At 55.0% G+C, this 22,201-nt stretch overlaps 1 protein-coding gene across 1 annotated transcript; it reads left to right on the top strand.

Moving 5' to 3' along the window:
• The first annotated feature begins 1,446 nt into the window (after nucleotides 1-1,446).
• Nucleotides 1,447-20,203, top strand: RSPO1 (R-spondin 1). The gene is made up of 6 exons (XM_027623537.1): nucleotides 1,447-1,701; nucleotides 6,165-6,548; nucleotides 15,258-15,449; nucleotides 17,441-17,590; nucleotides 17,852-18,040; nucleotides 18,811-20,203. Exons 2-6 carry the CDS (start codon nucleotides 6,455-6,457, stop codon nucleotides 18,969-18,971), a joined length of 786 nt encoding a protein of 261 aa, XP_027479338.1. The 5' UTR covers nucleotides 1,447-1,701; nucleotides 6,165-6,454; the 3' UTR covers nucleotides 18,972-20,203.
• Nucleotides 20,204-22,201: the final 1,998 nt, after the last annotated feature.

Genomic DNA, 22,201 nt, shown 5'->3' with positions numbered 1-22,201 from the left:
TTTTCCCCTAAATGCAACAAAATAAAACCAAACAAAAAAGCCCAACGCCTGGCGTGGCTTGTCAGGGAGTTATGCAAGTGTGTAAAAAAATAAAATAAAATAAACATTGAGTTTTCAGCATTTGGGGCTTGTTTGATTAGGCGCGGAGCAGAGCCAAGGGCCGGTGAGAATAGGGAAAGCTCAGGGCAGAGGAGAGAGGGGAGTCGCTTGAGAGGGAGTTGGGGGTGGGGGCAGGAGCAACTTGGAAGTGGCTGTTATCCTCCCGCACACTTGGCAATGCTGTGGCTGAATGAACCCAGACACTGGGCATTAGGGACCCAAGAGCTCTACATTCTCTGGCCATCCACCATCCCTGTTCCCTGGTCATCAGGACACCCCAGGGGTCATTCCATCTACTCCCTTGTCACTGTAAAACACCCTGCACCCTTGTCTCAAGGGGACTCAAGAGTTAGGGCTCCCACCTCCCCTCCTAAGGAGATTCCACAGCCTGTCTTGATTACTCACCACCCCTATCCGCCTCCCCCCATCAGTATAGCTTTTCTGCTCTAACTTAACTCCTGCTAACTACAGTTTTAGCCCATTTTCCTTTACCCAATCTGAAAGGAAGCTAGAGAACAGCTGTCGGCTGCCCCAAGAAGTGTCTCCCTCCCTTCCTCAGGCTTGACTTCAACACCATCTGGGTCACCGCAGGTGTCTGCAGCCCTTCAAGACTCATTCCACACGCATTCGTAGAGCCCCTGCCATTTACTAGGCTGTTGGATCTTTCATTTCCCTGAACCCTCAAAACAGATGAGGCTCAGAGAGGCTAAGTAACTGAGGTATGGCCACACAGCTGGTAAGTGATGGAGCAGGGATTTGAATCTAGGGTTTATTTAAAAATTTCCCTCACTTTTCTGCAGCACCTCACCCGGATTCCCAGAATCTTACAGCCTCACATTTCCTTTGAACTGGGAAGATGCTCTGAAGACTTGACCCTGAGAGGAGGAGGGGTGGCCAGGACCACAGGCCCTGGTGAGCCTGTTCCTTGTCACTTTCTGGATTCTTGATAGGGAAACTGAGGTTTCTCGAGGCTCTCAGACCCTGTTCTAACCCCCCAGATGCCTGGAGCTGCGGCTGCGTGGAATCTCCAGGGTGCGGGGCGTGGGGAGGGGAGGAGGCAAGGGCAGAGGGTCTGCGCCGGGGTCCGGAGGACTTGTGCGGTTGCCGGTCCGGCGCTCCAAGCGCAGCGCCCCAGCTGCGGGCAAGGGCTTGAGGGAGGGGGCTAGGGACTCCCGGGCCTGGCACTCCAGTCCGTTTTTTGCTGCGGATCCCGGCAAGGGGGGCCGGCTCGGGGGGTGGAACTGCAAAGGGGGGGATTCCCTCCCTCGTGCGAGCGGAGGACTGGCCCCTCTCCCGGCTGGGAGCTCGGGCAGAGCTGAGGCGCGACGGAGAGCCCCAGCACGGGGCGGAGAGCGGGGAGCGGACCGCCGGAGTGGGGCATTGCGGGGAGTGAGGGCCGGACCGAGCCGCCCCAAAGGACCGATGCGCCGGGTGGGGCGCTGGCCCCGGAGGGCGTGAGCCGCCCGCAGATTGAGCAACTTAGGAACGCGCGGGCGGAGCGCGGGCGAGCCGGGCGCCCAGGACAGTCCTGCGGCAGGCGGGTGAGCCGGCCGCGCCCTCGCCCCTCCAGGGCCTGCCCCCGCCGCGGCTGGCAGCGCGGAGGTGAGTCCCCCTGAGCTGCTCCGTCCACCTCCCTAGCGCCCCCTTCCCCGGGACCTGGGGTGCCGGGGCCCTCCCGTCGGGGCTCGGCTGAACTGAGTGCCGTTGGGCGGGGGGCAAGGGGGCGACCTCGAGGGGAAGGGGACTTCTGGCTGCTGTCGGGTCAGAGGGTGGGAGAGGGCACCTCCTGCAGCCTCTCCTGCTACTCCTTGCCGCCTCCAGCCCCGTCATCCCTCAAGCCAATGGGCAGCCCCCTCCCGGTTGCTGGCTCGGGTTCCGCTCAACCTTGCAGCCCCCTGTGATCGTCCTCACTCTGAATCTGATCTCATCCGACTCTGAATCTGAAACTGATCGCAACCGATCGTTCTGGATTCCCCAAGCCGCTCAGTCCTATTCACTCCTCCTCCCCAGTCCAGAAGCTCTTGATCCCTGGTGCCATCGCCTCGGATTCCCGAGTCCCAGGGCCCCTGGTTCTTCCCACCTCAGTCCCGCAGTCCGGGTCCGGGTCCGACGTGGCAGGCTGCGAGCACGACCGCCCCCAGTGTGCTGCGAGGTGCCGCGACTCACTGGCCCTCGGGTCGGGCGCTGAGGGACGGATGGTACTGCTTGGTTGGGGAGAGGCGGGGGGGCTGTGTTCGCCCCGGGCTCAGAGGAGGGCAAAGACGGATTCTGGGTGCGGGTGGTTGGGGGCAGGGGCTTTCTTGTGAAACTGGCCTCTTGGATTTGGAGAATTCTCTTGGATTTGGGGGGACAGTGAGAGGGACTTCAGGCCCGCCTCTCCTCCCCCTGCACCTGCTGGGCCTCTCCGGGACAGTGGGGAGGGAAGAAGAATTTGCGCGCATGGGGCAGAGATGGAGAGACATAAAGGAGCCTTTCCTGGCTGCCCTCGGTGTTGGAGGGGTGGGGGGCGGCCCCAGCACCTGGCTTGGCTCTGGCGGACACGCTAATCCCGACAGGTCGGGCAGGCACGCACTTGGTCCCGCCCCCCGCCCAGCAATACTTCTGCCCCCGCCCGCCAGCCCGCTCCGCGGCCGAAACTCCCCACCCGCAGCCGGTCCCGGGGAGGGTTGATGAGAAATTATCGGGATGGTTTACATTTTTGGGTCTGTATCCGGCCCTGGACGGAGTACCAATTTATCCTGATATTGTTACAGGCAAGAAGGTGAAAGTTACTGCAACCTTGTGGGGGCAGCGAGTCCCCACCCTCAGCCCCACCCGCAGCTGTGTTCCCCTCGGCAGCCTGTGTCCTCCCCTCCCCAGACCACCTAGCCTGTGCACGGCCTCCCGCCCCAGCTCTGCCTCTGCCGCCAGTTCCTTCCCCACCTCCGTGGTCAGCTCCCTGTCCCCTGCCCCGCCCTCCAGACACCCAGTCCTGAGCAACAAACCCCACTCGCTGGTCACTGGACTAGGTTTGTCACCCCGAGACTCTTAACCTCTCAGTGCCAATAAAATGGGAATATTCTACCTCCTTCTTAGAGTTATGCTGAGTAAATGAGGGCCAGCCTAACACATGGCAGGTGGTGCAGGCACCTCATGAATGTAAGCCCTTCACCCTGAACCTGGCAGAGACAAAATGATGCCTGAGACGGTGATTACTACCAGCAGTTCCCACTGCTGGCTCTGTCTGTCCAGGGTAGTCTGTGTGTGTGCCCACTGCGCTTGTATGGGGGGGGGGGGCAAGGACTAGCTGCGGGGAGATGGACGCAGGGACCTGTGATCTTCTGGGGCTTGGTGCTGCAGCGTCCTTAGTCTGAGACCTGTCCAGCTTTTAAAATCGGATTTCATATCAAATTCTGAATTTTCAACTTCTCTTTAAAAAAAGAAAATCAGAAGATCTGACAATATTAAATCATTATTTCTGCCTATCGACAGTGCACTGGAATTGAATAGCACATGCTCCCTTTAGATGGGACATTTGCCCTCCAGTGCACCCCCTCCACAACTAGCTAGCTGCCCTCCTCTTTGTTGCTTATACTCCCGGCATGAGGAACACTTAGCTCCTTTTCAGGGTTGATTCTATATGTATATACTTTTTAAAGTGCTGGAATCTCTTCCCATCCAGTGGTAGGTGAGCGAAGCCAGTTTTGGTGATATTCAGATCTGGATCATCCTGTCCATTTCTCAGCTGAGATCACGGTTCCATAGTGATTCACGTGGGAGTGGGCCAGAAGATCTTCACGGGCAAGGACCGGATGAGCATGGCAGAAGGAAGGCTGAACGCTAAGACAGAGGAGGATTGAGGGGGATAGAGGCGAAGTAGAGAGAGGGCGAGGAAGGGAGCTGACCGTTTGTTGAGCACCCAGCCTGGTGTGCCAGGCACCAAGCCAGGCAGGTACAGGAGAGGCAAAGATCTTTTCTGCCCCTAGGATCCCACTGATACTGATCACACCGTGAGACCAAATTCTCAGAGGCCCCAGATTTAACACCACGTTTGTCCGATGTGGCCTTCTCCTCCAGTGTTTGCCCAGTGTCAGGATTTTGGGCGCCCTGAGAGTGTATCTGCCAGCAGTCCTCAGACCTCAGTTTCACAAATGCCTCGATTAAATGTTTACCCTGCCATAGTGAGTGATCACACTGGGTTAAATGCAAATATGGAAATTGCATAATAGTGCTCAATATTAAGGTCCGTATCCAGATGATACGAAAGCAAAACAAAACACCTGTATTGCTTTTTAGATGACAATTGGCATGTAGACACACAATTGCGTCTTCTTGGTCATAGAAAATACAACAATTATTAGTGAGTCCTCCTGATGTGCCGGGTGCCATTCTAAGCAGTTTCATGTATTAGCTCATTTAAACTATAAAAAGCCACCACCCTCCCGCAGATAAGGAAACCGAGGCTCGGACCAGCTAAGCAACTAGCCTGCGGTAACAGCAAATACATAGCATTGCCCACATTGGAAGCCAAGCACTCTGCTTCCTCCCTTAACCATCATGCTCTACAGCCAGCCTCTGGCTAAAGACCCCAGTTTGATAAGCTCAGCTGGACGACCAACCCACCGCAATTTGCAGGTGAGGGAAGTGTGTGGTGGGGGCTGGGGAGGAGGAAGGCTCCAGCTCACGCAGGGAGTACTGGAGGGGCATGCAGAGGCTGGTGTTTGGGGGTGGCTGGGGGCGTCCCTGCCCCGGCTTAGCTTGGCTGCAGAGCCAGGTGGGACCCGTCAGCCTCGTGTAAACACTTCTCACAGGGGCAGCTTAACCACTTGAGTGTGACTGGCCTTCAAAGCTGGTGGGAGAGGCCGAGAAGGGAAGTGCTGAACTCCCTTGAGGGATAATGATTTATCTCCCATGCAGGTGGGCTCCCTGGGGCCTCCCCCAGAGGCCAAGGGGAAAGGGGTTGGGACAGGGTGGGAGGGGCACTGCCACTCCAGCATTTCAGATTTCTCATTAGTAAGCCAAAACTCGGCCAACTCTGAGAGCAAGCCTGTGAAACCGGCATCTTTATCCCCATTTTATAGATGAAGAAACTGACAATCCGAGAGGCTGAGTGACTTGTCCAGAGACATCTAGCTAGTGGGTGGGATGGCGATGCTTCCCTGGCATCTTCAAAGCTTCCTGAAGGCTGGCTGGTTCCTCCTGTCCCTGGGCGAGCACGGGTGGGTCTGCAGCCAAGTGTGCGGGGCCACGCTTTCGAGCAGGCCTCGGCTGGGAGAATGTGCGGAAGTGTGTGATCCCGAGTGTGCAGTGCGGTGTTCGGGGCCCGGACTCCCAGGTCGGGCTCCAGACACATTGCACTGGAGAGGGACTGGCTCCCCCTGCCCCCATCACCCGGCCATCGGGTCCAGAGACCTGGCTCTCGCTGGGCCGGGGGATTATCCCCATTCTCTGTGTCTCTGGCCAGGGCGGGCATCACTGCCTCTTTTATCCTCGCACAAAGGCCAGGCCCGCAGGGCCTGCTGTGTCAGAGTTTCTGTGGCCGGGGGAAGCCTTACTTCCTTTTCTCCCGCCAAGCCCAGAGGGCCACGCAGAGTCTGCCAGCTTGTCGGGGGCCACTGCTCTAGTTTCACAGGTGAAAGGCACAGGGGTGACTCAGCACACAGGGAAGAGAGGGCTGAGGGGTCACTCACAGAAGGGCAGAGAGAGCTCCTCTTCAAGACACAGGCTATTACTGCAGCACGAGGCCTGGAGGGTAGATCTAAAGAAGCACTTCCAGTTAGAGCTGGCCAATATTGGGCAGGGGTGGGGCCAGCTGGTTCCCAGGGATCCACAGATTGGATGTGAGTGTCCACCATATTCCAGCTGTGTGAGTAGCCGGCTCCAGGCCCAGGTTAGGGGATTCTGCAAAATTCCTAGGAGAAGGAGCAGATTTCTTCTACAGTGGGGCCAGGTGGGTAACTTGTCATATTCAACCATGCTGAGTTCTCAGTCTTCAGGGTAGGAGACCACATGGGAGGGTAGGAGGTGTAAGTTGGGGGAACCCCATGGTTCCCCAGAATTAACCTTTCTTTCTTCTCCCCCAACAGGTTGGTTTTTGGAGGTGTCCCTGCTGAAGTGACAAAGAGTTCTCCCATGTGACACACCCTGAGGTGCCTTTGGGGAAAGCTCTCTGGACCTCCCAATGGGCTGATGAAGAAGTGGGCTCCCCACACCCTCTCTGTCCCCAACTAAGATTATGGTGGATTTGGGATACGGCCCAGGCCTGGGCCTCGTGCTGCTGACCCAGCCCCGCAGGCATTAGCAAGAGCCCTGTGCTGTCCACCCCCCCCCCCAGAGACCACCCCTCCTACCAGGGGACTGGAGCTGGCAAGTGACTATGCGGCTTGGGCTGTGTGTGGTGGCCCTGGTTCTGAGCTGGATGCATCTCGTTGCCGGCAGCCGGGGGATCAAGGGGAAGAGGCAGAGGCGGAGTGAGTAATGGAGTGGGGCTGGACCACCCCTGGCCTTGGGAGCGGGAGGGGGCCGCCTGGGGACTAGAGGGCCATCAGTGGTTTCATTCTGTGATGACCATTGCAGATTCTACTTTGTCTATTACAATTGCGTAGATTACTCAAGAGATTATCCTGTTTGTGGATTATCCGGTGTGTGGATTAATTTGTTGAGATTACCCACTCTGTAGATTACCCACTTTGTCTATTTTCCCCTTTGTAGACTCTGCTATCTAGATTAACCTCTCTCTTGTGAGGATCCAGTGTGTGGATTATGCCCTTTGACATAACACCAGCTTTGTGTGGTATCCATGGAGATGTGTCCCCCTGCTGCTGTGGCCCCAGCCCCAGGGTGTTTGGCCCCCTCCTCACGGACAGGAGTTCACGGCTCTTTTCTTTGGGTCTTGGCTGACGTGCAGCCCCCAGTAGCCCCTTGGGGCCAGGAACCCTACTCAGCTTGGGCAACAGCTTTCCCTGCCAAGATCCCCGGGGGCAGAGACAGCAGAGTAGGGAGGCTCGTGAGACTGTCCACTCCTGTGGTTTTTCACTCTGCGCGGTAGGATTCAGGGAGCTGCGCTGGGGGCAGAAGGGGAGGCAGTGGGAAGGAGTCTGGCCCCACTCCCCGTCCAACCAGAGTGCCTCACTCTTTCCTGTTTTCGGCAAGATTTCATGTAAGATGTCACTGGAAGGAGGGGTTCTCACAGTTTTAAAAAAAAAATGCATTCTCTTAATGTACAGATAGGCCTAAGGACACCCTGTCGATACTGGAACCCAATTCCCATGAGTCCCGTCTTCCTAAAAACGAGCTTGATGGAGCTCACGATGAACCTGTCCCCACAGAATCCCATTCCAGGCAGCCCTGAGAGCGCTGGGGCCTCAGCCAGGCTCCTGTGATGGGGATGGGGGATCCGAACCTGCCCAGTACGGATGGGAGTGGCCACTCCTGGGGCTAGGGAGTGGGAGGGGGCCTCTGGTACAGACCCCAAGGCCTCTCTCCCTTTCAGCGTCCCCCATCAGGGATGTCACGCTCCTCTGACGTGTAGCACGAGCACCTCTTGCTTCACTCTGAGGCCTTCAGACCGAGGCCCACCCGGAAAGGTCGAAAGGCAGCGGAGTTTGTTGGGTCTTGACCGACAGGGCCAAGGCCAGAACCCAGCCCAGGGAGAGAAGCTCAGAGAATTGGTGAAGCTGAAAATCCCTGGCTTAACACACAATTAGAGACGGTTAGGTTTAATCAGCAGCGAGGCCTTGATTTTCCTCGCTGCTCATCTGTTGCGGCCGGTATTTTGGATTCCACGGGCCCGATGCAGTTTAGCGGTCTGTAACCAGTCTCCTCTGTTTCCGAGAGGAGAGAGCGAGCACACGAGCGAACGAGAGGGGCCACTCATGCTTGTGCAACGCACACTAGTGGTCACACTTCCACTCACAGGCAGAGCCACACACCCCCCTCCCTAAGCCAGGGGTCGAAGATCGGGGTTCAAGTCTGTTGTACTGAAAACAGCAACAACAGAGGACTGGCCTGAGCATCGGAAAGGCCCGGCCCCCTCGACAGCCAGGCGACGGCAGCAGTTTGACGGGTCCACTTATGAGGCAGCCCCCGGTAACAGCCCTGGCAGTGGGAACCCTGTTCTTATTACCAAGTGGTGTGAGTGACAAACGTCCCTCAAAGTGACATGTGAGGGTGGAGAAAGACTTCGGGGTGCAGTGAGGACCCAGAGAGGGATGAGGGTAGATGTTGCTGGACGACGCTTGTTGAATAGAAACCATAAAGCTGCCAGGGTCATTGTAAAGGGGTATATTAAAGCCTATGGGAGATTTTATTTCTGTGTATAAATTGGTTGGGAACCCTTTATAAAATATCAAGCTCTGTCTAGACTTCGGGATGCATGTCGTCGTTATATGAACCATGTGGCCCTAGGGTTTCCAGGGAGTGGGGAGGGAAGAAGGAGGCCCACGAAGCGGTGTGTGGCTCCTCAGACCTTGCAGCCACGGGGAGGGGGCGGGGGGCAGTGGGGAGCCAGCATGCGGAGGTAGGCTGGCTGTGCGGATGAGCGTCAGGTCTGTCCACTCTGTCTGCCATCCGGAACTGCAAGTCGGTAGGACTGTCAGAAGACACCAGATAGAGCTGTGATCGGGAGGCATACACCAGTTTTGAGTCCAGAAATGGCTGATCTCAGGCCTGGGTGATGGTCTCCCTGCACGGAGGGGGTGAAATTGAACAAAGCACTCTGGAACCCTGGCGGAGCAACTTCCTCCTCTCCCATTCACTGAGGACCCATCCCCTCCCCGAGCCCTCTCTTCACTCACTCAGCCTCTTGTCTCCTCGCTGGCCCTCACCTGCTCTCCTGAATGTTTTCCTGCCTGGGATTTCCTGCTCCTCAGGGTGCCCACCTTTATTCACTACTCCTGGCATTGAGTACTCCTTCCGCTTACTGAGACCCTTCTCCTGTGTGATTCCTGGGCCCCTTACTCAAGTCCTGCCCCCGTGAAGCCCTCGTTCCTTCACTGAAGCCCGACTCCCCCATCCGACCCCCTCCAGACTTTGTGGGGAAGTGAGATCAGGGGAGACTTCCTGGAGGAGGTGACTTTAGTTCTGAGGCTTGAAGGAGTTCGTCAGGCTCAGGAGGTGGCAGAGAATGTTCCGGGTGGAAGGACCAACTTGAGCAAAGGCACAGAGGTGTGCAATAGTGTGATGTGTCCAGACAAACAAAAATAGTTCTATATAGCTGCGGGGTAGTGTTGAGAGATGAGGCGGATAGGATCAGCTCACGGAAGCTTTTTAGGCCAGGTGGAGAAGTTAATAAGACCAGATGGGTCTCAATTCTGCTGGTGATAGGGAGGCATGGATGGACTTTAGGCAGGGGTGTTTTGGTTTTAGGAACATCAATTTGCAAGCGTTTTACACAAGAATGGATGAAGGAGCCTAAGAAGCCCCTGGGGAATGGAGGGGAGCACAGCCTTGCCTTCCTGGCCTGACTGAAGTGGGCTTCACTGAAGACTTGGGGGAGGGGAGCAGAGCTGTGTGAGCGGGGGTTTTGTGAAGAGGTTGGGAAGCAGGCTCCAGGACCTCTCCAAGGGCCCTCCACTTCACCCAGCCCACCCAGCCTCCACAACGAGGCTATAGCCCTACAAGGCTGCCTCCCCTGCGCACCTCCCTACATCATAGGCATAGGAACCTTGCATGTGGTGAATCTGGCCACGCCCTTCCGAGGTCCCCTTCCCTGCCAGTAGCATAAAGCCCTGTTTTCCATTCTGTGAATGCACTAGGATGTTCAGTGCCTCAGAGCCTTTGCACAGGCTGTTCCTTCTGTGTGGCGCACCCTCTTCACCTAGCCAGCTGGGTAAGGGAGTGCCTTCCATTACTCATCCACTTACACGGTGTGAGCCAGTCCTGCTTGCCGCATCCCTGGGTGGGCCTTTGTTTATACCTCAGCTCTAGCTCTAGGTCCCCAGCTCCTAGCACTTCTGGGAACGTGTTAGGTGTGCAGTAAATGTCTATGGAATGAACGAGCCTCAGTTTTTCCCTTTGAATCATTATGCACCCCCCAATGCCCACCATCTTCCTTGGACTCCATTTCCCACACACAGAGTCCCCTCCCTGTGGCTGTCTAGCACCCCACTGCCCATGCATCTGTATCACTAAGCTGAGAACACCCTTGGGTTCCTATCCTTCTTGACCAGCATCCCTTTCCTCATTGAACTGACCCCTGCCCATCACTGAACCCCTCTCCTCCTTGATAAGCTCTCCTTCCTCTTCCTGAGCCCCCAAACTTCATGGAGCTCAATTCCCTTTGTCCCTGTCTCAAGCCTCAGGGCCAGTCTTACCACCTGAGCTCTGCATTGCCACTCTCCTGTATCCTTGGGTCTTGGCTCCATCAGTTCACCCAGCCTCGGAGTCTCAGAGGCTCATGATCACAGCCCCTGCTCCCAGCTGCTCTCCCCTCTCTATCTATGTTCTCCGATGCTCTCTGGCCCTCTCCTCCCTTTACCTCCACCTCCACCCCTCCCACCCACTTCCCATCCCCCACTCCACCAGAACTGCTCCTGTTGGGGTCAGCCAGTCGGTCACCTCCCTGTGCCAGCCGTGGTCTCTCCCCAGCTGTCCCTGCACATCTCCCCCCTTGCAACGTTGTTCCTGTGCCAACTCTCCCTCAGCGACCCACCCCCACCCCAGGATTCCTTCTCAGATTCTCTCCGAGCCCCTCCACCACGCTGACCTGTTGAGTGGGTGTTGACCCACTGCTCAGCCTCTGCCTCGGGATGACTCCCACTCGCATGATTTAACCACTGATGACCATGGTTTCCACAGATGGATCCCTGGGTTCTCTCCCCTGCTCCACAGCTGATTTCTTGAATGAGATGGCTCTCCTTCCTCTACTCCTCGACCACTGCCCTCTGCCCTCTGCCCCCATCAGGGGCGCTATTGCTGCCTCCTTGCCTGACACCTCAGCAGCATTGGCATGGTGACCCCTCTCTGCCCTGCCCAGTGCTCTCTGCTCTTGGCTTTCATATTCACTGTGCTTTTGAATGGCCTTTCTTTTTTCTGCCCTTCCCTTAAATGCCTGGTTCCTTTGCTCACTCCCTTGACCCACTGTCCTTGCTGTCTCGTGGACCCCCATGCCTTTATGACTGTTTTCATGTTAAGGACTCCACATTGCAGTCTCCAGGCAAAATGTTTCTCTTGAGTTCCAGACCCACAGGTTCAACTGCCTAATAGACACCTTCCCCCGGATGTCCCACAGGAGCCACAACCTCAACACAACACATCTAAAACCTGACTACTCATCATTCCTCCACCCAAACCTGCTCCTCCTCCTGTGCTCCCCTTTCGGTGAAGGGCCAAGGGCAACCCTGTCACACAAGCCCAACACCTTGGAGTCACCCTCAGCTTGTGCATTCCCCAGCCCTCTGTCCCAGGTCCAGCCCACCACCTGGTTTTATTGATTCTCCCACCTGAGTATCTCACCTGTGTCCACTCCTTGGCATCTTCTCAGTTCAGCCCTGTCTCTTCGAGCTTGAGGCATCTTCTTGCCTTCAGACTTGCCGTCCCTGAAACCCATTCTCCATATCACAGAATGATCCTGACCATGTCTCTGATTTTAAAGCCCCCAGTAATTCTTCACTGCCTTCACAATGTCCAAACTCCTTTGTACAGAGTCAAGACCCTTCTTCATCTTGGTCTGCCTCCCTCTCCAGCTTCATGTTTAACCACTCCCTCCGTGCTCCCCCCCAAGTTGGTTCCAGACCCCTAGTGCTCCATGCTTTCTCTTGCTTTGTCATTGAGAGATTTGAAGAGAAATGCACACAGAGATGAGTTGTTGGTTGAATGGGAGGTGGGCAGCAGGATTCTGAGAAGGCCTTTTGCAAATCTGTCATTACCAAAAGTGACAAGGATGGAATCCATAAGCATGGGAACATAGCTATCTGGCTGGCAAATGGGAGGCCGGGATCAATTCAGTTATTGAAACCAAGGCAAGAATAGAGGGGACATTCATTTCATTTCTTTTTTTTTTTTTTAAAGATTTTATTTATTTGAGAGAGAGAGACAGCGAGAGAGGGAACACAAGCAGGGGGAGTGGGAGAGGGAGAAGCAGGCTTCCCGCTGAGCAGGGAGCCCGATGCGGGGCTCGATCCCAGGACCCTGGGATCATGACCTGAGCCGAAGGCAGACGGTTAATGACTGAGCCACCCAGCTGTCCCCCCTTTTTTTTTAAAAAAAGATTTTTTAAATTTTTATTTGGGAACATTCATTTCAACAATGAATTCAGTAAAAACCTTGAATAATAGAGGATATAGTAGCTTTGAAGTAGAAGTAGTACCTAAAATCTACAGTAACTTATTAATTTGTAATACAGCCAAATAAAGGCCCAAAGTGGAAAAATAAACCAAAGGGCTCCCTCATAATGCCAAATGCAACATTTGAGTATTTTTGTTCTTAGAAGAACTAAACCAAGAACAATATTAATTTTTAGGGGCACCTGGGTGGCTCAGTCGTTAAGTGTCTGCCTTCGGCTCAGGTCATGATCCCAGGTCCTGGGATGGAGCCCCGCATCGGGCTCCCTGCTCGGCAGGAAGCCTGCTTCTGAATCCTCTGCCACTCCCCCTGCTTGTGTTCCCTCTCTCGCTGTGTCTCTCTCTGTCAAATAAATAAATAAAATCTTAAAAAAAACAATATTAATTTTTTAATGTATTGATTAATTAACACTGGCTCTATACAAATCAATTCTATATTAAAAAAAAATCAGTCTACCTGTACTTCTGGTCTCCACATCCCCTCGTGTGATCCTGCCCTTGGCCTTCCTAAACTTTGTTCCCTCTGCCTGGCACACATGCTGGCTGCGAAGCCTCGTTCAAGTCATTTAACATCTCCATGTCCTCCTGTGTAAAAACGAGACTTACAAACTAAGAACCGCGCCTGCTTCGTGGATTGTAACGATTAAGTAAGTGAAAGCGTGAGGAGCCCTGGGAACAGAGTAAGCGCGCCACATTTAGGAGACAGCAGCCACTACCATGGTCCTGGTCATCGTTCTATGGCTGTTTGTTCCTGACTCTTCCCCTTCTGCTCACCTTCTTAACTCTTGCTCATTCCTGTTCTGAAATCAGGGATCACTCCTGCAGCAGGTCACTTCTCCCAGCGGTCCTGTAGAGAGGACATCCTCACGTCCATTTCCAGTGGTGGGAAAGGAGGCGCACGAGACGCTGTGTTTTGCCCCGGGGCACGGGTCCAGCCCGAGCCTGGGGTCCACTATGCTGCGTGATCCCCTGCCATCCATTCCGATCCCCCCGGCGCTCAGCTCCCAGCCTGCATCTCCGGCTCCTCGCTTCATGCTTGCTCCTAAGTGGCTCACAAACCTCTCTTTGTGTTACCTTCTCCACTTGCCTCTCTTCCCGTGGGATGGACCTCGTTTGGCGACCGGCCCCACTGTTCCACCACCTACCCTAGCACTCACCCTAGGCTCCTCCCTCCTGTCGGTCTCCTTTGCCAGATTCTCTCAAATCTTCTTCTGTCCACCTCCAACGGAGCAGAATTTTGTTTAAGACGTTTCTCATCTTTCTCACCTGGATGATCTGGTCAGCTTCCTTCCAAATGGTCCTTCGGCCTGGTCTCCATCCAGGCTGCCAGCGGAACCTTCCAACGTGTACATCAGCCCGGGTCCCACACCTTGGCCAATAGCTTCCAACTATCTAAAAAGTATTCATAAAATAAATAAATAAATAAAAATAGCCAGTAGTCAGAACGTTCCCAAGGAAAACGCTGCAAAACAAGGGTTCTTTGGCCAAAATATTTGGGAAATAAAACTTCCCCTGTCCCCCTTTTAGGGAGTCAGTCTGCACAGGAGCGTAATAAGGGTTGAAGAAGCCCTGTGGTAAGGAATCCTCTTTAGGCCTGTCGGACCCAGTGGTTCTGTCTTCCCTGACGGAGTTGCCTTTCCTCCACAGCCTCTGATGAACATCTAGGGGAAAGTGTGTTCCAGGAATGCTCTTTGGGAAACGCTGCCTGGCAGGGTCAAGTTCAGGTTCCTTAGCATGATTGCCTTTCACCATTCCCCTCCCCACCCCTGCTGCACCCCAAGTCATCTGCAGTTCCCTTTGGGTTCTTTTCTACCTCTGTGGGCCTGCTCCTAGAAGGACCCTCATCTCTACTTTGTGGTGGACAAATCTCTACTAATTCTTCAAGAGTTGGCCCAAAAGGCACCTTCTTCGTGACTCCTTCCCCTCTCTTCTTTTTGGGTTCACTATTGCTAGGCCTTGCGGCTGTCAGCATTTGCCTGTTTGCAGGTCTGTCACCGCCGAGAGATCAGTTTGGAGTGGTCAGGTGAGCCTCCCTCCATGTCCCCAGCGCCCACCTGGCACAGGGTACTTGGGAGGGGCGTGGGGAGTATTGGTTAAACAAGTGGCATCAAAGGGTTGAGACCCTGTGCTGGGGCTGGAGATCACACTGCCTCAAAGAATGGCCAGGGTTTCCCAACCTCAGCATCATTGACATTTTGAGCCAGACAACTTGTTGTGGCCCCCCCACCCCATGCATTGTAGGATGTTTAGGGGCATCCCTGGCCTATCTCCCCTAGATGCCAGCAACAACCCCCTCCCCAGTGTGACAATCAGAAGTGTCTCTAGACTTTGCCAAATACCCCCTGGGGAGCAAAATCGTCTCTGGTTGAGACCACTGTTCCCCACCTCCCACCTACTGTTCCCGCTGTTCCCTGTTCCAGTTTTCCTGTCTCTGAGCAGACGATCTTTTTCTCAGATAGTTTAACCCGTTGTCCTTCTTGACCTTAAAACTTTCTCATGGGTAAAAAATCCCCTTCTTCCACGCCTGAGGCTGAGCTTTTCTTCCTCTGGGGAGGGGCAGGGCAGGTTCCAGGAAAAGCGCAGCTTCAGTAGCTCCTCAGGAAATGGCCGAGCCAGCCTGGAGAGTGAGCCTGTGTTGTACCTGGAGCTGGGGAGACATTGGGGGGGGGGGGTGGGCCTCTTGCTTCGGGCATCTGTGCCAGTTCTCCTGGGAGATGATGCTGGGAGGTTTGTCAAGCAGCTTTTTGAGAAGCTATCATCCTGGCCTGTACTTTCTGAACAGCACATTCGTTGTGTGCGAAGAAACTCCAGTCTCCTCACCTCCCACCCTTGTGGGAGCCTGGGAAAGCGGGAGGTCTCTCCTACAGCCGCCTTCTCACCCCTGTTCCACCCTTGCAGTCAGTGCCGAGGGGAGCCAGGCCTGTGCCAAAGGTTGTGAGCTCTGCTCTGAGGTCAACGGCTGCCTCAAGTGCTCGCCCAAGCTGTTCATCCTGCTGGAGAGGAACGACATTCGCCAGGTGGGCGTCTGCTTGCCTTCCTGCCCGCCTGGATACTTCGATGCCCGCAACCCCGACATGAACAAGTGCATCAGTGAGTGCGGGGAGGGCTGGAAAAGGCTCTGGACACTGGGGGAGGGTGCTTTGAATTGTTGCGGGCAGGCAAGAGGAGTAGAGGGGACACAGAGGAGGGGAGACGAGGCTCCTGATTCAAGTACCCAGCTGCCAGCCCCACGTCTCAGAGAGTCCATCCGCCTTTCCAGCTCCACGCGTCCATATCAGAGCCGTATCTCCCTCCTCTAAACCTGCACTCCCGCAGTGTCCTGGGCCACTCACGCCATCCACCTGAGAGCCAGCCTGTCATTCATGTCCTCTCCCATCCATCTAATGACCAAACCGTGCCTGCTGCCTTTCCTTTCCATCCTCATGGCTATAGTCTCTCCTGGACCATCCCAATAGCCTGCTTCTCTGTCCTCCAGCACTCATCCGGTTCCCTTGAGCCCTCCCTCCATGCTGCAGCCAGAAAGATGCTTCTGAAACATGTGTCCTGTCCCATCACACTTCTGCTTGAAAACCACCCCAGCTCCCCGGACCGCAGGGAAAATCCGAGCCCCTGTCAGCCTGTCCACTCCCCGCCCCCCACCCCTGTGCCCAGGTCTTCCTGCTGGCTGGGCGCGGCTCTCCCACAGCGGCTGCAGTTCCACGTGCTCTAAGGCATGTGCTGCCCCACCTCTGTTCAGACTCACTGTGACATACTGGGGGACAGGCAGGGAACCCACTTCCGGTGAACAATGCCGGTGCCCCTCCCGTTTGCTCAGACTTTAGGAGATTAGAACGCATTTCCAGATCGCGTATCAGTTGAGTCTCACAACAGCCTTTGGAGGGAGATGCGACCTAAGTGACAGGAGCCCTATTTGGGGGCTGACAACAGTGAGGCTGCCAGGGGAAATGGCTGACCCAAGATCGGCCTTGGGTTCTAATCTCTACTGCTTCTTTCTCGTTGGATAACTTCAGGTGTGTTGCAGCCTCTCAAAACCTCATCTCTAAGATGAGAGTGCTAGTTTTCACCCCCTAGGGCTGTCGCCAGGGGCATATGGAAAGCCCTTAGTGTCCGGCGCTCGACACACGGTAGTGGCTGTCCTTACCATATGTCACCTGCCACCAGACCCAGGGCCCTGAGCAAGAGAGGAGGGAGGAGGCGAGACGAAGAAGCCACAGAGCCCAGGAGGCACAGAGGAGGGGTCTGGTGCGGTAGGGTGGGGAGCTTTTGAGGATGGAAGGGGGACCCCGGGGCTGCCCTCTTGGTCCTCAGGGTATTTGGGGTAGGAATGCCTGGCTGTGTCAACTCCTGTGAAACTGGCAGCCCAAGCCTCAGGTGCCAGAGGCTGGGAGGAAGTCAGCCCTGCCCACGGTCTGGGAAGGGAGAGGTTGTGAAAGACTCTGCTTGCTCCCAGCCGGGGCCCTGGGACCCTCCCTCCCCCACTTCCCCAGAGGAGGGAGAGATGGCTGGAGGGGATCAGGGAGGGACCCAGGAGTCCAACCAAGGTCATTCCTGGAACTGGGCCTCGCAGAGGGAGAGGAATTTGCCCTGGGATCTCTCCTCCCGCTCCAAGCAGATTTTTTTCTCAGGGCAGGAGGGGAACCAGGGTTTGGGGTGTTGTGGATGCCCAGCAATGGGGAGAGGAAACCACACAGCCATGAGCGGGCGTCATGGCATCCCTCAGTTCAACTCTGATTAGGTGGCCCTCTGGGGTGCCATGACATGCCGGGACCCTTCTGTCTCCCCGCCCAGGAATCCCAGAGGGTCCCGCCGTCCTCCTCTGAAACCAGCTCCCTTGGGCCTCGCCTCGGTTCCAGGGCCTGGGATTGGATTTGGGGTGGCGTTGGCTGGCCGACCCGGCCAGCCCTGAAGAGTGGCCACTTTGGCTCCCTCTGCCCACTCTGTCCTTGCCTTCCCTCCCAGGATTCTCCTGTGGTCATGGCAGGTCCAGGCCAGGGTCTTGCCCTTGGGGGGAGGTGCCCTCAGGTGGGGGACTTTGGGAACGGGGGATGAGCCAGAGGCCCCCAATCTGGCCCTCTCCTCAGAGTGCAAGATTGAGCACTGTGAGGCCTGCTTCAGCCACAACTTCTGCACCAAGTGTAAGGAGAACTTGTACCTGCACAAGGGCCGCTGCTATCCGGCCTGTCCTGAGGGCTCGGCGCCGGCGAACGGCACCATGGAGTGCAGCAGTCCTGGTGAGTCTGTGGGGGGGGGGATGGGGCGTGGAGGCAGGGGAGGGACAGAGAGAGCCAGCTTACCTCCCACCCGCACCCCCTCCCCCGACCACCCTGTGGGGTTCGTCCCAGGGCTTTTCTGCCCTCTGGACTGAAGAGGCCTCCAGCCTCAGGCTCAGGCAGAGAGCAGGTGGGAAGGGCTCCCCTGGGGCATTCTGGGGTACCCAGGGGTGACCCCCCTCCTCCCCTTCTTTCTCCCCCTCTTCCCTCCCTTCCTGCCAGCACAATGTGAAATGAGTGAGTGGTCCTTGTGGGGGCCGTGCTCCAAGAAGAAGAGGCTCTGTGGCTTCCGGAGGGGCTCTGAGGAGCGGACTCGAAGGGTGCTCCATGCCCCTGGTGGGGACCACGCCGTCTGCTCTGACACCAAGGAGACCCGGAGGTGCACAGTGCGGAGGACGCCCTGTCCCGAGGGTGAGCTGCGGCCTCTGCCTCCCCCGGGGCTGGGAGTCAGGGACAGCCATGGAGATCTGACCACTTCTGCCTCCTGGCTGTCACCCCGGAAAGGGCTGCAGGCCAGGGCCAGACAGGAACCCCCAACTCAAGACGCCATGCTGGGGGAACCAGTGCTGGGTGCTGGCAGAGAGCAGTCCCCAGAACTGTGTGGTGGGAGTTGGAAGCTTCAGTGTCTGTGTCCTCCAGTTGCCCCATTTCCTCTGAACTGGCAGATGTTGGCATTGGAAGGACCCTCAGAGGTCAGATGGGGCTGCGGAGGGGGGTGCTAAGACCCAGGGAGGTGTAGTGATGTGACCAAGGCCACACAGCCTGTAGTTGGCAATGATGCGGCAGCTACCCCGAGAGGCAGTGGAGTGGGGCAGAGGAGCTCGGTCTGTCCTGCTTGTCCTGAGAGCTGCGCCAAACATCTTAGCCCATTGGGGTCCAAGGTCTGAGAGACGCACAAGGAAGAGGAGGGTGTTTGGTTCATCGAGGGATGGGGGCGAAAGGCTCCTCGGACCCCCGGCTCCGTACGCATGTTGCAGGGTCCCCTGAAGTGGCCACTAGTCAGAAGAGGCTTTGAGGGGGACCCCCACTGCCAAAAGGCAGAGACTCCAACCCCCCCCCCCCCCCCGCCCCCTGCCCAGCTTCCTCCCCACTCCCCTCCTAGAGCCCTGGGCCATGCCTGGGGCCTCCTTACTTTGCTGCAGGACATCCTTTGTTGACTCTTCCCGCTGTTGGGATTGCAGGACAGAAGAGGAGGAAAGGGGGCCGGGGGGAGAACGCCAACAGGAACCTGAGCAGGAAGGAGAGCAAGGAGGTGGGTGCCGGCGCTCGGAGACGCAAGGGCCAGCAACAGTCGCAGCACCAAGGGACAGTGGGGCCGGTCACACCTGCGGGGCCCACCTAGGGACATTCATCACCTCCAGGCCCTCGCAGAAAGAGTCCAGCGCTGCTCTGTGTGATGGAAGCTTTACCGAACTGGAGCGCTGGGGGCAAAGTGTGCACACACTCTCCATACATATATGGACACACAGACACACACACACAGGGCCCATGTCCAAACATGCAACCAACATACATGCGCGTGCGCGCGTGCGTGCGCGCACACACACACACACACACACACACACACACACACAACCAAGGCCACCGGAAGACACTTCTCTCTTGGACATCACTGCATGAACAGGGTGGGGAGGTGGAGGGGTCACCTTTGCCTGGCAGAGGGCCCAGTGGAACAGACTTGGTTTGAGATGCTCCCAAGGGATATGTCAGAGGGACCATTTCCCAGCGTCCAAGCCCAAACAGAGTGGAGCCTTCTGGAGGAGCCGATAGGATCTGCCCGGTGTGGCAGACAGGAACCAAAGCTTGAGGACTGTTCAGCATTTTCAGCTGTGTGACTTTATCATTGGAGAGTATTGTTTCACACCCATGATCCATATCAGGGCTGCCCCGACTCTGAAAACTGCTTTCAGGTTTATTTCAAATTAAAAACAAAACCAAATGACAACGGTAGCCACAGGCACCACATTCCTTCACAGGGTGCAGGGATTCGTGGGGTATGTGGGAGCAGACGGGACAGGGCTGAATTTCCAGAGACCCTCCCTAATGGCCTCCTGGACAGAGGGTCCAGAGCAGGAAAAAAACTTCGAGGATACTCTGAGGGTGATACCCAGCTTCTCTACAGCCTTGTTACTCAGAGTGTGGTCTGTGGACCAGCATCCACGTTCTCACCGGGCAGCTTTTTAGAAGGGAGAGTCTCAGGTCCCATCCCAGACCTGATGAACCAGAGTCTGCATTATAACGAGGTCCCGGGTGACGGGCATGCACATTCAAGTTTAAGAAGCTCTGCTCTGATCACCTCTACGGATAGAACAAATGTCCTGGCCAGCTTGCCACAAGAGGGATTCTGGTCCGCTATAAAGGAAGACTTCCCAACTGGGAGAGGTAGAATCTGAGTCCTAGAACACTATAGTGGCACCCTAGGGGGAGGGGGTGCTCAGCCTCTCTGGGACGGTTGGGGACCGTTGGATCCAAAGGCAGGACAGCAGACAGCATGACCTCCTGTGGCATCTGAAGTGTCCACTGGCAGACATGTGCGCCAGGCCCTGGACTGAGTGGTTTCTTGGGGGAGCCAGGCATGGGCCTTGCTCTCCTGGAATGAGAAGTTGATAGGGGTGACAGGCATAAACCAAGGGATCATTCCAATAAATGTGTAATTACAAATGGGTGGGGTTAAGGCCAGGCAACTACTGGCACATACACAGAGCTATGAAAGTGAATAAAAGTGAATAAAAATAAGACTTTATCTCAGGGAAGCTTTTCAGAGGAGGTGGTATTTGAGCCAAGCTCTGAAGGTTGAGTAGGAGTTAAGACAAAGAGAAGGAATGGCATTCTAGACCAGTGCTGTCTGCTAGAAATACCAGATGAGCCACTTATGTAATTTAAAATTTTTCTAGTAGCCACATTTAACGAGTAAAAAGCAACAGGTGAAGTTAATTTTAATTATAGCTTTTATTACACCAAATATATGCTATAATGCTATCTTTTTAACATAATCAATATAAAAATTATGAGCAACATCTTTTACATTCTTTTTTTTTGTTTTCAAACTAAGTCTTCAACATTCTCTGTATTTTTACACTTCACAGCATATCTTAATTTGGACACTATAAATTTTCACCAGAAATACTTGACTTGTATTTAGATTTCATAAAAATTGAAAAGTAGACTCACATCCTGAATTCCTGCTTCAGGAATAGTTAACAGTTTTCCAAAGATTGAATTGACTGTGTTTTAAATTTTAAAATTTAATAATTAAAATTAGGTAACATTAACGATTCAGTTCTTCGGTTGTGCCAGCTGTGTTTCAAGTGCTCGCTAGCTACACGTGGCTAGTGGCTACTGTGTTGGACAGCAGAGTTCTGTATAGACGGCATTGCACATGCAAATGTCCAGTGGCAGAAAGGAGCATGGTGTTCAAGGAACTGAAAGAAGGCCCAATATAGCTGGAAGGCCTGGAGGGCAAGTGAGATGAGATGATTCTAGAAAGGTCTCTTGTAGCTGGGTCTTTATTCTCAGAGCCAGAGGAAGCTGCTAAAGGGCAAGTGAGGGGCAAGTGAGATGAGATGATTCTAGAAAGGTCTCCTGTAGTTGGGTCTTTATTCTCAGAGCCAGAGGAAGCTGCTAAAGGGTTTTTAGCAGCCAGCCAAGATGACCAGATTTGTATTTGGGGAAGATCCTGGTGGCTGTCGTGTACAAGACAGACTGGAGGGAAGCTGCATCAGGGGGTATTGCTGTCATCCAGGTGAGAGGTGTTGGAGACACGGACTAGGGTGGAAATGGAGAGAAGTGGATAAAGTGACAAGGCATTTGGAGAATAAAGTTGGCAGAGTTTGGTGATACACTGGATGTGGAAGAGGGAAGAAAGGGAGAGGAGGTGTCAAGGACAAAGTCCCCATTTCTGGCTTGAACACCCCCAGGGTGATGGTTCAGTGTTCTGAGATGGGAAACCGGTCAGGAAGACCAGTTTGGGAGGACAAGGTTTTGATCATGTTAAGTGCGAGGTGTCTTTGAAACATCCTGGTGACCATGGCGAGTAGATGGTGTGTAGACACAAATGCAGGTCTAGCGTGCGCAGGGCATGTCGGAGCTGGAGCATGAACTGGTGTAGAGAAGGTAATTGAGGGTTTGGAAGAGGTCGCATAAAAAGAGAGTTGGAGACTCAGCTGTGCGGCCTTCCAGGTACAAAGATCAGATAATGGGGATCAAATCGGCTGAGAAGGCAGAGCAGGAGCAGAGGAGAGGGAACCAGGGAGTCCGCAAGCCGTAGAGAGGTCACAAGGACCTAAGGTGCCCAAGGGACCAAGTAAACGAGGACTGGAAATTGACCGTTGGACTTATAACACATGTGCCAATGGTAACCTCAGCAGGAGCCGTTCAGAGCGGGCATGGGGGCAGAAATCAGTACAGACAATTCCTTCGGGAAGTTGAGCAGAGAAAAGGGGAAAAGCCTGACGGGCTGGAAAGAGAGATGGAGGTAGAGAGAGTCCTTTTCTTCTTTCCTTTTTTTTTTTAAGGTGGGAAAGACTTGAAAATGTTTAAAAACCCACTGGGAAGTGTCCAGTTTAGAGAAAG

Source organism: Zalophus californianus, chromosome 4 (assembly GCF_009762305.2).
Source record: "Zalophus californianus isolate mZalCal1 chromosome 4, mZalCal1.pri.v2, whole genome shotgun sequence".
Lineage (NCBI taxonomy): Eukaryota > Metazoa > Chordata > Mammalia > Carnivora > Otariidae > Zalophus > Zalophus californianus.
This window is presented reverse-complemented; position numbering and strand designations above follow the sequence as displayed.